Below are 17,385 nucleotides of genomic sequence, written 5' to 3'. Positions count from 1 at the left end.
AGATATTGTACACCAGCTGTTATTTACAAAAATACATAGTCCGCCGCGCTTTGCCTTACCAGACGCCGCTGTTCTATCCTGTCAGTATAGCGTGTAACCAGCCAGCTGTATGTTGATATTGTCGTCGTTCAGCCACGACTCCATGAAGCATAAAATGTTACCGTTTTTAATGTCCTGTTGGTAGTTTAATCTTCTGCGTAGCTCGTCAATTTTATTCTCCAAAGATTGCACGTTTGCTAGCAGAATGGAGGGAAGTGGGGGTTTATTAGATCGCCTACGAATTCTCAGAAGGCAGCCCGCACTTTGGCCCCTTTTTCTCCGCCTCCTCATCACGCAAATCGCGGGGATCTGGGCCTGTTCCCGAGGAAGCAGTATATCCTTTGCATCGGGCTCGTCAGAGTCGTGAAAGGAAAAAAGGATTCTGCTAGTCCTTGGTGAGTAATCGCAGTCCTGACGTCTAGAAGTTATTTTCGGTCATAAGAGACGGCAACATTATGTACAAAATAAGGAAAACAATAAGTTACAAACAACGCGAATAAACAAACAAAAAAGCACAATAGGTCAGGGACGCATTAAACGTCTGCCTTCCTCTCCGATGCCATCAAGATGGCGCTGACAGAGATGGTCGCCTCGCTTTGCGTTCTTCTATGCAGTATTTTGTTTTTTTATGTAGTATTTCTTACATTGTTACCCCAGGAAATCTTAAGTATTATTACATACAGCCGGGAATAACTATTGGATATAAGAGCAACGTCAACTTACCAACATTACGACCAGGAATACAACTTTCCCGAAGCAGATCCTCTGTTCGGACCACCACCCAGGAGAATGGTCTGATCCCAGTAGGCGACCCAAAACAACGGCGCCACAGAAGGGGCATTGCTCACTGCTCCTGAGTATACTACTTGCCAATGTCCAGTCTCTTGATAACAAGGTAGATGAAATTCGAGCAAGGGTTGCCTTCCAGAGAGACAGATATTGTAACATTCTCTGTTTCATGGAAACATGGCTCACTTGGGATATGTTAGAGTCGGTACAGCCAGTCGGTTTCTTCACGCATCGCGCCGACAGAAACAAACATCTCAACATTGACGTATATGCTGACTCGGTGAGCGAGTTAATTAGCAAGTGCATCGGTGATGTTGTACCCACGGTGACTATTTAAACCGTCCTTTAACAGAAACCGTGGATTGATGGCAGCATTCGCACAAAACTGAAAGCGCGAACCACTGAATTTAATCATGGCAAGGCAACCGGAAACATGACCGAATACAAACAGTGTAGCTATTCCCTCCGCAAGGCAATCAAACAAGCTAAGCGTCAGAATAGAGACGAAGTGGAGTCGCAATTCAACGGCTCAAACACGAGACGTATGTGGCAGGGTCTAAAGTCAATCATGGATTACAAAAAGAAAACCAGCACAGTCTCAGACACCAGGATGTCTTGCTCCCAGACAAATTAAACAACTTCTATGCTCGCTTTGAGGACAATTCAGTGCCACTGACACGGCCCGCTACCAAAACCTGTGGGCTCTCCTTCACCGTGGCCAATGTGAGTAAAACATTTAAACGTGTTAACCATCGCAAGGCTGCTGGCCCAGACGGCATCCCTAGCCGTGTCCCCAGAGCATGCGTAGACCAGCTGGCTGGTGTGTTCCCAGACATATTCAATCAATCCCTAAATCAGTCTGCTGGGCCCACATGCTTCAAGAGGGCCACCATTGTTCCTGTCCCCAAGAAAGCTAAGGTAACTGAGCTAAACGACTATCACCCCGTAGCACTCACTTCTGTCATCATGAAGTGCTTTGAGAGGCTAGTCAAGGATCATATCACCACCACCCTACCTGATACCCTAGACCCACTCCAATTTGCCTACCGCCCCAATAGGTCCACAGACGACGCAATCGCAATCACACTGCCCTATTCCATCTGGACAAGAGGAATTCCGATGTAAGAATGCTGTTCATTGACTACAGCTCAGCATTTAACACCATAGTACCCTCCAAACTCGTCATTAAGCTTGAGACCCTGTGTCTCGACCCCGCCCTGTGCAACTGGGTACTGGACTTCCTGACGGGCCGCCCCCAGGTGGTGAAGGTAGGTAACAACATCTCCACCCCGCTGATCCTCAACACTGGGGCCCCACAAGGGTGCGTTCTCAGCCCTCTCCTGTACTCTCTGTTCACCCACGACTGCGTGGCCAAGCACGCCTCCAACTCAATCATCAAGTTTGCAGACGACACTACAGTAATAGGCTTGATTAGCAACAACGACAAGACGGTTTACAGGGAGGAGGTGAGGGCCCTCAGAGTGTGGTGTCAGGAAAATAACATCAAACTCAACGTCTACAAAACAAAGGAGATGATCGTGGACTTCAGGAAACAGCAGAGGGAGCACCCCCTATCCACATCGACGGGACAGTAGTGGAGAAGGTGGAAAGTTTTAAGTACCTCGGCGTACACATCACGGACAATCTGAAATGGTCCACCCAAAAAGACAGCATGGTGAAGAAGGCGCAACAGCGCCTCTTCAACCTCAGGAGGCTGAAGAAATTTGGCTTGTCACCGAAAACACACAAACTTTTACAGATGCACAATTGAGAACATCCTGTCAGGCTGTATCACCGCCTGGTACGGCAACTGCTCCGCCCACAACCATAAGGCTCTCCAGAGTGTAGTGCGGTCTGCACAACGCATCACCGTTGGCAAACTACCTGCCCTCCAGGACACCTACATCATCCGATGTCACAGGAAGGCCAAAAAGATCATCAAGGACAACAACCACCCGAGCCACTGCCTATTCACCCCTCTATCATCCAGAAGGCGAGGTCAGTACAGGTGCATCAAAGCTGGGACCGAGAGACTGAAAACAGCTTCTATCTCAAGGCCATCAGACTGTTAAACAGCCATCACTAACATTGAGTGGCTGCTGCCAACATACTGACTCAAATCTCTAGCCACTTTAATAATTAATAATTGGATGTAATAATTGGATGTAATCAGGGCGTGAGTTGGGGTGGGCATTCTATGTTGTTTTTCTATGTTTTGTTCTGTTGTTAGATTTCTATGTTTTGGGCCTAGTATGGTTCTCAATCAGAGGCAGGTGTCAGTCGTTGTCTCTGATTGGGAGCCATATTTAGGTAGCCTGTTTTTCATTGTGTGTTGTGGGTGATTATTTTCTGTTCTTTGTTTTGTTTCACCGTACAGGAGTGTTCGTTTGTCGTTTTATTGTTTTTGTTCAGTGTTCATTATTCGTATTAAAACAATATGGACACTTACCACGCAGCGCATTGGTCCTCCTCTTCTTCCAACCACGACAAGCATTACAGAATCACCCACCAACCAAGGACCAAGCAGCGTGGTATCGGGCAACAGCGGGTTCTGGACTCCTCGACATGGGAGGAGATTTTGGACGGTAAAGGACCCAGGGCACAGGCTGGGGAATATCGCCGCCCCAAGGCAGAGCTGGAGGCAGCGAAAGCTGAGCGGCGGCGATATGAGGAGGCAGCACGGCAGCGCGACAGGTACGAGAGGCAGCCCCAAATACATTTTTTGGGGGGGGCACACGGGAGTGTGGCAGAGTCAGGTTGGAGACCTGAGCCCACTCCTCGTGCTTATTGTAAGCAGCGCGTTACTTGTCAGGCACCGTGTTATGCGGTTAAACGCATGGTGTCGCCAGTACGCGCCCATAGGACAGCCCCCCGAAAGTGTCATGCGAGTGTGGGCATCCAGCCAGGGCGTATTGTGCCAGCTCAGAGTGTCTGATCTCCGGTACGCCGTTTCGGTCCAGGGTATCCTGCGCCGGCTCTGTGTGCTGTGTCTCCGGGGCGCTGGGAGGGTGCAGTGCGTCCTATGCCTGCGCTCCACTCGTGCAGGGCGAATGTGGAAATTGAGCCTAAGGGGGAGGTGCGCGTAGTATGCACCAGATCTCCAGTGCTCACCCACAACCCGGTTCAACCTGTGCCTGCACTCTGGAGGGTCCGGGCTAGAGTAGTCATCCAGCCTGGGGGAGTGGTGCCAAGGCTGCGCACCAGAGCTCCAGTGCTCCCCCACAGCCCGGTCCTTCCGGTGCCTCCTCCAAGCACCAGGCCTCCTGTAGGTTTCCCCAGCCTGGTGGGTCCTGTGGCAGCCCCATGCACCAGGCTGTCTCTCCGTCTCCTCCCTACAGGTGCTCCCATTTGTCTTGAGCTGCCAGAGCCGCCCGTCTGTCCTGAGCCTTCTGAGCCGCCCGTCTGTCCTGAGCCGCCTGAGCCGCTCGTCTCTCCTGAGTCGCCTGAGCCGCCCTTCAGTCAGGAGCCGCCTGAGCCGCCCTTCAGTCACGAGCCCCCCGCCAGTCAGGAGTCGTCCGTCAGTCAGGAGCTGCCCGTCAGTCCAAAGACGCCCGTCAGTCCAGAGGCGCCCGTCAGTCCAGTGGTGCCCTTTACTAGGGTCTCCAATCTAGGGTCGGTGACGAGGGTCGCCGCTCCTAAGGTGTCACAGAAGTGGGCCGAGACTATGGTGGAGTGGGGTCCTCGTCCCGCTCCAGAGCCGCCACCGCGGTAAATGCCCACCCAGACCCTCCCCTAAAGGTTCAGGTTTTGCGGCCGGAGTCCGCACCTTTGGGGGTACTGTCACGTTCTGACCTTAGTTCCTTTGTTATGTCTTTATTTTAGTTTGGTCAGGGCGTGAGTTGGGGTGGGCATTCTATGTTGTTTTTCTATGTTTTGTTCTGTTGTTAGATTTCTATGTGTTGGGCCTAGTATGGTTCTCAATCAGAGGCAGGTGTCAGTCGTTGTCTCTGATTGGGAGCCATATTTAGGTAGCCTGTTTTTCATTGTGTGTTGTGGGTGATTATTTTCTGTTCTGTGTTTTGTTTCACCGTACAGGAGTGTTCGTTTGTCGTTTTATTGTTTTTGTTCAGTGTTCAGTGTTCATTATTCGTATTAAAACAATATGGACACTTACCACGCTGCGCATTGGTCCTCCTCTTCTTCCAACCATGACAAGCATTACATCTCATATGTATATACTGTGCTCTATACCATCTACTGCATCTTGCCTATGCCACACAGCCATCACTCATCCATTTGATTATTTGAACTTACAGCTTGGCTCGGTAGTGTGAAAAGGTTATACGAGTCCTCAACCTATGTCCTTGGTACGGTATTCATACAAAGCCCTAAAGGCCTCTTCACATTTAAATAACAATGGCTAACTGAACTTTAACACCTCTCAGAGCAATTGTTTTGATTATGCAGTGGTGGTGATTCTGCTCTTCACAAGTCCTCACTGTCAGCCCTAGCTATGGAAACACAATTTCCCTCGTATAACGTAACGGTGCATACACTAGTGAAACACCGGTGTTACAGTCGCAAAGTACCTCTCCACAAAGTAACCCTCCACTTGGTAGGCTCCATCAGCACTGGGAGGCTCCCAGGTGAGGAAGACATAGTCCTTTTGTACATCAGAAACCTTCAGGTCCAGAGGAGAGCCTGGACCACCGGACACTACTGCAGACGCATCTGAGTAGGGGAGGGAATGGGGAAGGCGTAAGAAGAGGGGAGGGGGAGAGACAGCAACACAATTAGACCAAAACAAATCATGAGAAAACAAAAAGATAATTACCTGACACATTGGAAAGAGTTTACAAAAAAACAGAGCAAACTAGAATGCTATCTGGCCCTAAACAGAATACCTGACTACTGTGACTGACACAAAATTAAGGAAATCTTTGACTATGTACAGACTCAGTGAGCATAGCCTTGCTATTGAAAAAGGCCGCCGAAGGCAGACCTGGCTCTCAAGAGAAGACAGGCTATGTGCATACTACCCACAAAATGAGGTGGAAACTGAGCTGCCAAATGTATGACCATATTAGAGACACATTTCCATCAGATTACACAGACCCACAAAGAATTCACAAAAAACGAATCCAATTTTGATAAATTCCCATATCTTTAGGGTGAAATACCACAGTGTACAATCACAGCAGCAATATTTGTGACCTGTTGCCACAAGAAAAGGGCAACCAGTGGAGAACAAATACCATTCTACATACAACCTATATTTATGATGATTTATTTTCTCTTTTGTACATCATTACAAAACTGCATATATACTAATATGACATTTGAAATGTCTTTATTATTTTGGAACTTGTGTGTAATGTTTACTGTTTTGTTTATTTCAATTTAGTTTGTTATCTATTTCACTTGGTTTGGCAATGTAAGCATATGTTTCCCATGCCAATAAAGCCCCTTAAATTGAAATTGAATTAAAAGGCTGGAGAGGGAGAGGACACAGAGAGAAGGAGAGAGAGACAGGGACACGGAGAGAAACACAGAGGGAAATAGAGATGGGGAAAAAAGGAGAAAGAGAGAGAAAGTGTAAAGAGTAAAAATTAGAGGGGGCGAGAGGGGGAGAGGGAGGATTAAAAGCCAGCAAGGTAATGTAATCCACAGCAGTTCAATTAAACTCTCTCACGATGTCTGTCTGGAGCGGCCATGTGAAAGCAAGGTGCGTTGTCTGGAGGTAAGATTAACAGGTCATCAAATCTGCATTAGTTATAAAGACAGCGCAAACGAGAGCACTACACAGAGACTGAGAAAAATAGAGTGAGAGATAGAGACAGAGAGATAGGAGAGAGAGAAGGAACGAGGAAATTATGTTAAGAGGATTAAAGAGATAAGATGTGACATGTATTAGACCCGTTTTCTATTCTCTGAGGCTTGAGAGACTGTTGCTTTGGCACCAACAAAAGAGAAGAGAAATGTCAGGCAAAATGTCTTTCCAACTTTCTTACAGTTTATGCTGCAAGTGTGAGACATTGAAGTTGGAATGCGTTGCGGTGAAACTGCCACGTCCATTTGCGATATTACAACAACAAAAGATGTAACTTTTGCAGGTAACTTTTGCGCGTAACTTTTGCCATAGCGGAGTAGGTACTGTGATTTTCTTTAACAAGCTGCTGGATACGCATTTCTTCCGTTTGTTAAACAAAACAACAACAAATGTGCCTTGGGCGACTTAGCTTTAAGGCCGATGAGTCGTGACCAATTGCCTAGGTATCAGTATGACTGTTCACAAATGTCCTTGCGGTCAAATGTCAGACATCTCACTATTTTGACGTATTCTATTGAGACCATGTTGAACTAGTAGACACCCTCAGTCTGTAATTTTACTTTGCTGTACTCGGTGGTGAAGAGGTCCCTATGTGTGTCTCTCTCCCTCTGGCCTCCTTCCCTCCATCTCTCCCTCTGATAAGCTAAAAGACTAAACCAAACACGGCCCTGGTCTCTTCTCTCTTACCACCCATTTGTAACGCAAATTCAGAAAAAAATCCACTTCCACTTCCACTCCCTAATGACTCTAACTCCAGCAGTTAAGGACCAAGATTTTTCAATAAGACAGAAAATACAATGCAGTGCAATGGGGATGAGGGAGAGAGGAGTGACAAGGGGGTGGGGAGGTGTGGGTGACTGGAGTCATGAAACATTCAGTGGACGTGACTGAGGTGACAGTGAATCTGGTGGGTTTCAATAAAGTGTGGAAGTGTTAGGTTTGTTTCGAAACACACTACTGCTAAACCCAAGCACAGGCACCTGTGGGACCCAGACGTATCTCAAGGCCTCCAGGCAACTTTGGGAAGAAGCTACTTGTATTGAGTGTTGGCTAGTTGCTTGAAGATCTTAACATGTCAGCTGGCAGCTGCCTTGCTCTTGGCATTGTGGTTTCTTAATATTGCCTTAATGTTGGTATAGTGCCCCTACTGGCACCGAAATCCCACCACTGACACCAAAGGTATGGTGGCCACATTTTCACCAGAAAAACTATGAACACTCCAAACTCAGAGTTGCTATTGTGAATGTTACAGGGAATATGCAACCTCACACCAGACCCACAGATACACACAAAACATCCCAGAACCTACCTTTGACAAAAATGTAGGCTTTATGCTCTTTGACCCCTTCCCAGGTACGCAGACGCACCATGTACATGCCCTCCTGCTCCTTGTGCACGCCCTTCAGGGTGAGGGAAGCAGAGCGAAGGGCGGTCTGAAGCTCCACCCTGCTGGACTGGCGCAGTTGGACTCCTGTGGAAGGGAGGTGGCATTCCTGTGGGTGGGTCCTACTTCATTTATACCAGGTTTCTTGGGCCCAGCACCCTCTAGCAAGTGATGTGCATCAGAATAATACAAAGAAGCCGAGGCTATAAAAACAGCCCACTGGGCACACATTGGTTCAATCAATGTCGTTTCCACGTCATTTCTGTTGAACGAATGTGGAATAGATGTTGATTTGACGTCTGTGCCCAGTGGGAAGGCTTTTGGAGATTCACCTGAAGTAACACTAAGTGTACAAAACATTAGAAACACCAGCTCTTTCCATGACTTAGACTGAGGTAAATCCAGGTGAAAGCTATGATCCCTAATTGATATCACTTGTTAATCCACTTCAATCAGTGTAGATGAAGGGCAGGAGACAGGTTAAAGAAAAATGTTAAAGCCTTGAGACAATTTAAACATGGATTGTGTTTGCCATTCAGATAGTCAATGGGCAAGACAAAACATTTAAGTGCCTTTGAACGGGGTATGGTAGTAGTTGCCAGGCACACCGATTTGAGTGTGTCAAGAACTGCAACGCTCCTGGGGTTTTCACACTCAACATTTTCCCATGTGTAGCAAGAATGGTCCACCACCCAAAGGACATCCAGCCAACTTGACACAAATGTGGGAAGCATTGGAGTCAACATGGACCAGCGTCCCTGTGGAACGCTTCGACACCTTGTAGACAACATGTCACGACGAATTGAGGCTGTTCTGAGGGTGAAAGGGGGTACAACTAAATTTAAGGAAGGTGTCCCTAATGTTTTGTACATTCTGTGTATAAAGTATGGCTTGTATACAGTTTAGATGATACAGCCAACAATGCCAATACTAGTTGATATTGGGGAAGAATTCATACTAGCCTGGTCCCATATCTGTTTGTACTGTCTTGCCAACTATAGTCGTTGTCGATAGGAGTTGACAAGACCGCACAAACATAACAGACCAAGCTAATACCCACTTCCACTCACCATCTCTGAACCAGGCCACGTCCTGTTGGAAGGGTAGCAGGGCCGAGGAGAAGGCACACTGCAGGGTCAGATTCTCCCCCTCTTTCGCCCAGGTCGGAGGGAAGCTGAACTCAAACAGAGCCTCCCGCTCCAGCATTGCAACTACAGAGGAAGGAGGAGGAGGATGGGTGGGGGGAGGAGGAAGAGTAAGAAGAAAAGAAAGCGGGAAAGGCAGGTGGAGGTGGGAAAGTTGGGGTGAAGAAGAGGAGGAGAAGGCAAAATAAGAGAAATGAGCAAGAACAAACATATAGACGGGAAATAATCCACCGAGATGAGAACTCATTTCCCCAACATCTCCACCCTCATGATGACGTTATGTCAGATGAAGTTGAGGTTTGCCATCTGCGTACTATGGAAGACACTAGAGAATAATGGGATAACACATCCCATTATTCTCAGCAAGCAATGAGTAACAAGCTTTGCTCTCCCTCAGATTCTCTCACTTGTGGCAGCCGAGTAAAAATGCACAAAGCAAAGAGGAACCTTAATTAACTGGACGAAGGCCCAGATACGCCAACTGGCATGTATTAGTAATTGAAGGGGGGATATTTTTCATCTTCAGAAATGCACGCACGCATGCACACAAGCACGAATGACACACACACACACACTTACTCCCTCTCTCACACACATGCACCCTTGTTCCTGAAATGGCCTCCCTCACAAGGGGGTGAACATTAGGATTAATGAGAGACATGCGATTGAGAGAAACATTTGACCATTTCTGAAAAGGTCCATTATTCCTGAGACATTATACAGTGCCTTGGGAAAGTATTTAGACCCCTTGACTTTTTCCACATTTTGTGATGTTACAGCCTTATTGTAAAATAGATTAAATTCATTGTTTTCCTCATCAATATACACACAATACCCCATAATAAAAACAGGTTTAAAAATAAATAAATACGTATTTACACAAGTATTCAGACCCTTTGCTATAGACACAGGTGTATCCTGTTTCCATTGATCATCCTTGAAATGTTTCTACAACTTGACTGGAATCGACCTGTGGCAAATTCAATTGATTGGACATGATTTGGAAAGGCACACACCTGTTCATAAAAGGTCCACCTGTTGGCAGTGCATGTCAGAGCAAAAACCAAGCCACAAGGTCGAAAGAATTGTCCATAGAGCTCCAAGACAGAATTGTGTCAAGGCACAGATCTGGGGAAGGCTACCAAAACATATCTGCAGCATTGAAGGTCCCCAAGAACACAGTGGCCTCCATCACTCTTAAATAGAAGAAGTTTGGAAACACCAAGACCCTTCCTAGAGCTGGCCGCCCAGCCAAACTGAGAAATCGGGGGAGAAGGGCCTTGGTCAGGGAGGTGACCAAGAATGCGATGGTCACTCTGACAGAGCTCTGGAGTTCTTATGTGGAGATGGGAGAACCTTCCAGAAGGACAACCATCTCTGCAGCACTCCACTAATCAGGCCTTTATGGTAGAGTGGCCAGACAGAAGCCACTCTTCAGTAAAAGGCACATGACAGCCCGCTTGGAGTTTGCCAAAAGCACCTAAAGACTCTCAGACCATGCAAAACAAGATTCTCTGGTCTGATGAAACCAAGATTGAACTCTTTGGCCTGAATGCCAAGCTTCATATCTGAAAGAAACCTGGCACCATCCCTACGGTGAAGCATGGTGGTGGCAGCATTATGCTGTTGTAACAGACCGTCCCCTCGCCCCGACACGGGCGCGAACCAGGGACCCTCTGCACACATCAACAACAGTCACCCGCGAAGCATCGTTACCCATCGCTCCACAAAAGCCACGGCCCTTGCAGAGCAAGGGGAAACCCTACTTCAGGGTCTCAAAGCGAGTGACATAACTGATTGAAACGCTATTAGCGCGTACCTGCTAACTAGTGGGCATGTTATTCAGTGGCAGGGACTGGGAAACTAGTCAGGATCGAGATGAAGATGAACGGAACCAAGTACAGAGATCCTTGATGAAAACCTGCTCCAGACCGCTCAGGACCTCAGACTTGGGTGAAGGTTCACCTTCCAACAGGTCAACGACCATAAGCACACAGCCAAGACAACGCAGGAGTGGCTTCGGGACAAGTCTCTGAATGTCCTTGAGTGGCCCAGCCAGAGCCCGAACCTGAACCCGATCGAACATCTCTGAAGAGACCTGAAAGTAGCTGTGGAGCGACGCTCCCCATACAACCTGACAGAGCTTGAGAGGATCTGAAGAGAAGAATGTGTGCCAAGCTTGTACTGTCATGCCCAAGAAGACTCAAGGCTGTAATCGCTGCCAAAGGTGCTTCAGCAAAGTACTGATTAAAGGGTCTGAATACTTATGTAAATGTATTATTTCCATTTTTTATGTTTTTGCTTTGATATTATGGGGTATTGTGTGTAGATTTATGAGAAGATTTTCAAAACGCTATATCCACAATTGTTTCACAGTTGTGTTTTTTCGTCCTAAATGATTGCTTCTGGGTACCTTCATATGTGTGTAAAATATTACTGTTCTCAGATTTTAGATGAGTATGAATGTTTTAATTTTTTTGCAAAACGCTATATATCCAGTATGTAGCTCGAATGGAATGTTTGTATCCTGTATAGTTTACTGTGATATGTGGTTGTCTCACCTAGCTATCTTAAGATGAATGCACTTACTCTAAGTCACTCTGGATAAGAGCGTCTGCTAAATGACTCAAATGTCAAATGTAAATGTCTTATATACAGATCTCATATAACTGTATTGATTCATGTTTTTAAAAACACGTTTTGAATATTGTATGTGTCGTATGTACAGTCATTTATAAACAATTTAGTTATTTGTTACATTTGACTGTGTAAAACCTATCAGTACTAATTATTTCTCTGAGAGTGAGACAGATGTATAGCACTTAGCAAAAAAACATGATTATTTGTCTCTTTGAAACAAAACAATCAAGTGATAGATGTAAAACAAATACACTGAACAACCCCATTCCATGATTAAATAGTGAAAAACACACCCATCTCTTTCACAATGTATTTAAACAATAAAAGCTCATTTACGAACATAAAACTCTTCCTTTTCGGAGCTCCCCTTTTCCGTCGACAAACAGGGTCTAGCCTAATTGTGAGATAAAAGTGAAAACTACCAGGCCTTGTCAGATCCCATTCCCACCAACAGATCTGAAAGGTCGCCGACATGTTTCCATAATGATCTTTGTCTAAATAACAGACCAGCGCAATCATTCGGATGCACATCAATTGAATAACTCCCCATCTCTCCCAAACTTTCTCTCTGTTTCAGTCATTCCCTGCATGTCCCCGTCATGATTATGATAAATGTGCTGGGGTTGCTCTTTGTTTTAGGGAGTAATGCACATCGGATAATAGTATCCGTCTCCCTGCTCCGCATGACAAACTGAAGTCTCAGCACCACACTAATGTCATTCTGCAATTCAAATCCCATTTTCTCCTCAGCCAGTGTGTATGGATGGCATTACATGCTGATAAAGCTTCATTCGGAATGATTGCTATTTCGTTTCAAACATGCAGAGGACACCACTGTCTGAGTCCATTGATTGTGACTTGCACACCACTTTAAACAGTGTGTGATACAGTGAGTTTGTTATTGTCAATAACAGTTTGATCCAGTCGTGTGTGATGCTGACACAATCTAGGAAGAGCAAGTCATTTACTAAGGCAACAGAGCAGTGCTAAACAATCTATATAAATAAGCTTTTGGTTATTAGTCAGTGTCTAATCACGACTCTGCATGGTCTCCCTGTGGGTGCATCCAGCCTCTCTACTTGCTCAATATCTGGAGAATGGCTTAGGAGCATTATACATATAGGCTAAGCTGCCAGCAAAAGTGAACAAATCGCACACTCTCTCTCTGTGCTGAAATATACATGACTCTGACTGGCGCTGAAATGGCAGCGATTTGTTCACCTACCCCTCCCAATCAACCTCTTTATATACAGGCGCACTCATGTGCACACTCATGTGCACACACACACACACACCCCCTCAACGCGCACTCCAATGAACCATAAGCACCCCTTTGCCATCCAATCAATCCTTGCATCCAGTCAGCCAAACCATGTCAGAGCACATGCAGCAGAGCCTCAGAGTTGTCAGTGTCTTCAAAGGCTCAGTCTTAGCGGAGGAGAAGAGAGGGAACTTCAAAAGGCGGCAGAGAAATTAAAAAGGAAATTTTTCATTAGACGCTGCATGAAACTTACTTGGGGTCAAGGATTGCTTGATTGCGGCCTCAGCTCCTTGATATGCTGAATCGTGGAGTGGGAGGACAAGGAGGTGAGAGGGGGGGGGGGGGGGGGGGGGGGAGTGCAGAGAGATAGAGGGAAGGAGGGAGAAAGAGAGACAAATCAATTCTGGCAAAGCCACTTTCATACACGTCACAACTAATATTCCCTTGAGCCTACTTCAAACAATCGAAAGGAAAACGTGAGCATGTGAAATATGGATGATAGGTGAATAGGAGAGCTTGGCCCCCCCTTCACCATTTAATTGATCTAGGAGAAGGAGTGTCCCGGTATTGTCAGGGCACCCTCACACTGTTTCTAGGCCATTAAGAAGCTTGGGGAAAAGGTTCATAGTTTAATTAATTAATTACTCTTGTAATATTATTAACATCCCTTCTGTCTACAGAGTTGTTGTGGTGGTGTAACGAATGGTCTGACGTTCTGTTAATGTGTGCAGTAGACTGCAGACACCGTAGGTTTTTGGTTAGTTAATATGCGGACTAACCCATTAATAAAAATATATTTTATAGGGGCAGTGAAGTGTGTTGTTTTACAGTGTCAGCCATAACAGTACAGCGACCCTGGTGCAAATTAGGGTTAAGTGCCTTGCTCAAGGGCACATCGGCAGATTTCTGACCTTGTCTGGTAGAGTATTCAAACCAGCGACCTTCCCGTTACTGGCCCACTGCTCTAAGCGCTAAGCTACACGTGTTTTTTCACTCGTAATGGCATGTAATGTATTGCACTAATCAGTTTAGATTGAAGGTGTAGGCTATTGATATGGAATGGAACGCCAGTCATCTAGGTGCAAACCATCACTGCAGATGGAAACTGGATCAAGATGAATTGGAAATAATTGGTACGGATGAATGGTGATTTATTTACCATATAAGTATGAATGAGCATCCCCTTAGGTTGTCTCACTTGAGTAAAACAAGTATGGACTAGTATGGAGCAGGAAAGGGGGAAATGTGACATGGTTACCAATTTAACATGATCTATCTGAATTTGAGGCAGAGGAGCAATCTGCATGTACGGTGTCCATATTAGGAACACCATGTCCATGACAGTTGTCAGAATCAGCAGCTACTTACAGTTGACCACCAGAGTGGCAATGGTAGTAGCTTCACCCAGAGAACTCTTGGCAACCACCTTGTACTCCCCAGCATCCTCAACAGAGCACCTGGGGATGGGGAAGGGTGATGACTCATGTGTTTGTGCCACCATCTTGGCTCCAGGCTGAGCCCAAAGCTAAATCACAAGACATGTCAACATTCTCATGTACAGTGCCTTCAGAAAGTATTGTTACAACCTGAATTTAAAATGGATTATATGTAGATGTTTTGTCACCGGCCTACACACAATACCCCATAATGTCAAAGTGGAATGATGTTTTTAGAAATTAGTACAAATTGATTAAAAATGAAAAGCTAAAACGTCTTGAGTCAATAAGTATCCAACCCCTTTGTTATGGCAAGCCTAAATAAGTTCAGGAGTAAAAATGTGCTTAACAAGTCACATAATAAGTTGCATGGAATTGCATGTGTCCAATAATAGTGTTTAACATTATTTTTGAATGACTACCTCATCTCTGTACCCCACCCATACAGTTATCTATAAGATCTCTCAGTTGAGCAGTGAATTTCAAACACTGATTCAACCACAAAGACCAGGGAGGTTTTCCAATGCCTTGCAAAGAAGGGCACCTATTGTTAGATGGGTAAAAATAAAAAACAGACATTGAATAACCCTTTGAGCATGGTGAAGTTGTTAATTAGACTTTGGATGGTGTATCAATACAACCAGTCACTACAAAGATACAGGCGTCCTTCCTAACTCAGTTTCTGGAGAGGAAGGAAACCACTCAGGAATTTCACCATGAGGCCAATGATGACGTTAAAGCAGTTACAGAGTTTAATGGCTGTGATAGGAGAAAACTGAGGATGGATCAACAACATTGTAGTTACTCCACAATACTAACCTAATTTACAGAATGAAAATAAGGAAGCCTGTACATAATAAAAAATATTCCAAAACATGTATCATGTTTGCAACAAGGCACTAAAATACAAGGTATTGTGTGTAGATGGGTGAGGGGAAAAAACGATTTAATCCATGTTGACTTCAGGCTGTAACACAACAAAATGGGGAATAAGTCAAGGGGTGTGAATGCTTTCTGAAGACACTGTAGCTCACTCTCATATTCACTCAGAAGGAAGGAGGAGGAAATGGAAGGGGAGGTAACTACAACGTCTTGAACAGCAGTGTGCTAAAGGCACACATTTGAAAATCCTTTCGGTTACCTTCTGATTTCCAGCGTGTTGAGGCCAAACTTCTGCTTCAGACTGTAGTTCCAAGCCTGGCCATAGGCACTCAGGGGTACTCCGTCCTTATACCTGGGAAGGAGAGAGTTAATAACAGCCCAAATGTCTAGGTATAAACTAACAAAAATCCCAATTAAATGTAAACATGACCACTGTTATGCTTTCAATGTTCATGCCCGTTGCTAATTATGCTAATCTATGCTACGCAACAGTTAACATGGCTCCTTTAGCATATAGATGGCTTTTGATCTCACATTTCTTCTTGAGCTCCGTCTCAGTCGAGTCAAGACTCTCGGAGCTCATTGGGATGCATGCGTCCCATCTGGAATTGTTCAACTCATAAGCCGCAGGTCATCTGGTCCACAGCTCTGACTATGCTCAGGCATGAATACTGAACACATATTCTTTTCATCAGCTAGTCTTTTAGTGCATCTGCTTATCAAGGGTGACGGTTACACACATTGCCAAGGCTAATACCGAAGCAAATGAGGTAATTTCACCCACAAATATCAGAGCAATATTCCAATTCAGGAATCAAAGGTTGATATGGCAAAACCTGTGTAGCTACATAATAAGCATACTGTAACCTATCCATCTTCAGAGATTTTCAATGGAGGTCATTATCCTTAAGTGTGAGTGCTTACCAGGTGGCCCTAGGGGGTGGGCATCCCTGGATGGTGCAGGATAGTTTGACCCCCATGCCCTCCCACACCATGTGGGCTCTCAGTGGGATAGGGAAGTCTGGGGCCTTTTGACTCAGGTCCTCCAGATACTTCAAATGGATGGAAGCCTTCTGCTCAGCCTGGAACATGGATAGACACAGCTGGTATTCAAATACACTTACAGCTGGTATTCAAATGCACCCCCCTCCATTTGTTTTGTACACTGCTGCTACTCGCTGTTTATTATCTATGCATAGTCACTTCACCCCTAATTACCTCAATTAACCTGTACCCCCGCACACTGACTCAGAACCGGTACCCCCTGTATACAGCCTCGTTATTGTTATGTTATTATGTTACTTTGTATTTAAAAAAATGTAACTTTAGTTTAGATTTTTTTTTCTTAACTCTTCTTGAACTGCACTGTTGGTTAAGGGCTTGTAAGTAAGCAGTTCACGGTAAGTTCTACACTTGTTGTATTCGGTGCATGTGACAAATAAAGTTTGATTTGATTTGATTACTGGTCAACTGATGTAAGGCAAAGAAACGTAAGTCAAAGAAACTCAGTAAGCCATGGGAAAATGTAGGGATGTCAGCGTTGGCGACATAAAACTACAATAGTTAAATGAGACCATGTTGATTCTCAACTTGGCAACTGTTTTTATACATTTGGCCGTACTGAATTCACAATACCGTAGGCCTATAATTCAGTGTCCGGAGTGTCCGTGTATATCTGTATGGGATGAGATCAGAGCAGACTCTTACCTGCCTACGCAAGGCCATGCGGTCACAGCGTTGGCGGACAAAACGCTGTTCCCTGAGCACCTCCACCTCCACTTTCTCAGCCTCATTTCCAAACAGGGTCCACTTCTCTCCAGTTCTCAGACCCTGTTCATCCGCTGCCATGGTCTCCTTCAGGACATCCCTATTGGACCAGAGAACCAAGAGATTCCCTGTTAGCAAGCCACTGAGAAAAGGCCTATTGGCAAACGTGCCTACAGTACATACACCAACTCCTTGTGACACTGAGGCTGTCCTAATCATAGAAATAGAATTAAGCAATAAGGCCAATAAGGGGGGTGTGGTATATGGCCAAT

General features: G+C 45.5%; 1 protein-coding gene across 3 annotated transcripts in view; it reads right to left on the bottom strand.

The window, feature by feature from the left end:
* Positions 1-17,385, bottom strand: part of myom3 (myomesin 3) — a 75,165-nt gene that overhangs the window by 35,558 nt on the left and 22,222 nt on the right. For all 3 annotated transcript variants that reach the window (XR_008756706.1, XM_055903503.1, XM_055903502.1), the window contains exons 4-11: positions 17,054-17,213; positions 16,271-16,428; positions 15,606-15,698; positions 14,397-14,485; positions 13,282-13,326; positions 9,053-9,193; positions 7,908-8,069; positions 5,358-5,499 (exon numbers count right to left, since the gene is read on the bottom strand). Coding sequence is in view for 2 of the 3 variants with exons in the window: in XM_055903503.1 (XP_055759478.1) it covers positions 5,358-5,499; positions 7,908-8,069; positions 9,053-9,193; positions 13,282-13,326; positions 14,397-14,485; positions 15,606-15,698; positions 16,271-16,428; positions 17,054-17,213 (990 nt within the window). In the remaining variant the exon portion in view is untranslated. The remainder of the gene's footprint in view (positions 1-5,357; positions 5,500-7,907; positions 8,070-9,052; positions 9,194-13,281; positions 13,327-14,396; positions 14,486-15,605; positions 15,699-16,270; positions 16,429-17,053; positions 17,214-17,385) is intronic.

This window comes from Salvelinus fontinalis, chromosome 38, assembly GCF_029448725.1.
Source record: "Salvelinus fontinalis isolate EN_2023a chromosome 38, ASM2944872v1, whole genome shotgun sequence".
In the NCBI taxonomy this organism is placed as follows: domain Eukaryota; kingdom Metazoa; phylum Chordata; class Actinopteri; order Salmoniformes; family Salmonidae; genus Salvelinus; species Salvelinus fontinalis.
The sequence above is the reverse complement of the archived record's forward strand: the minus strand, read 5'-3'. Positions and strand labels throughout refer to the sequence as shown.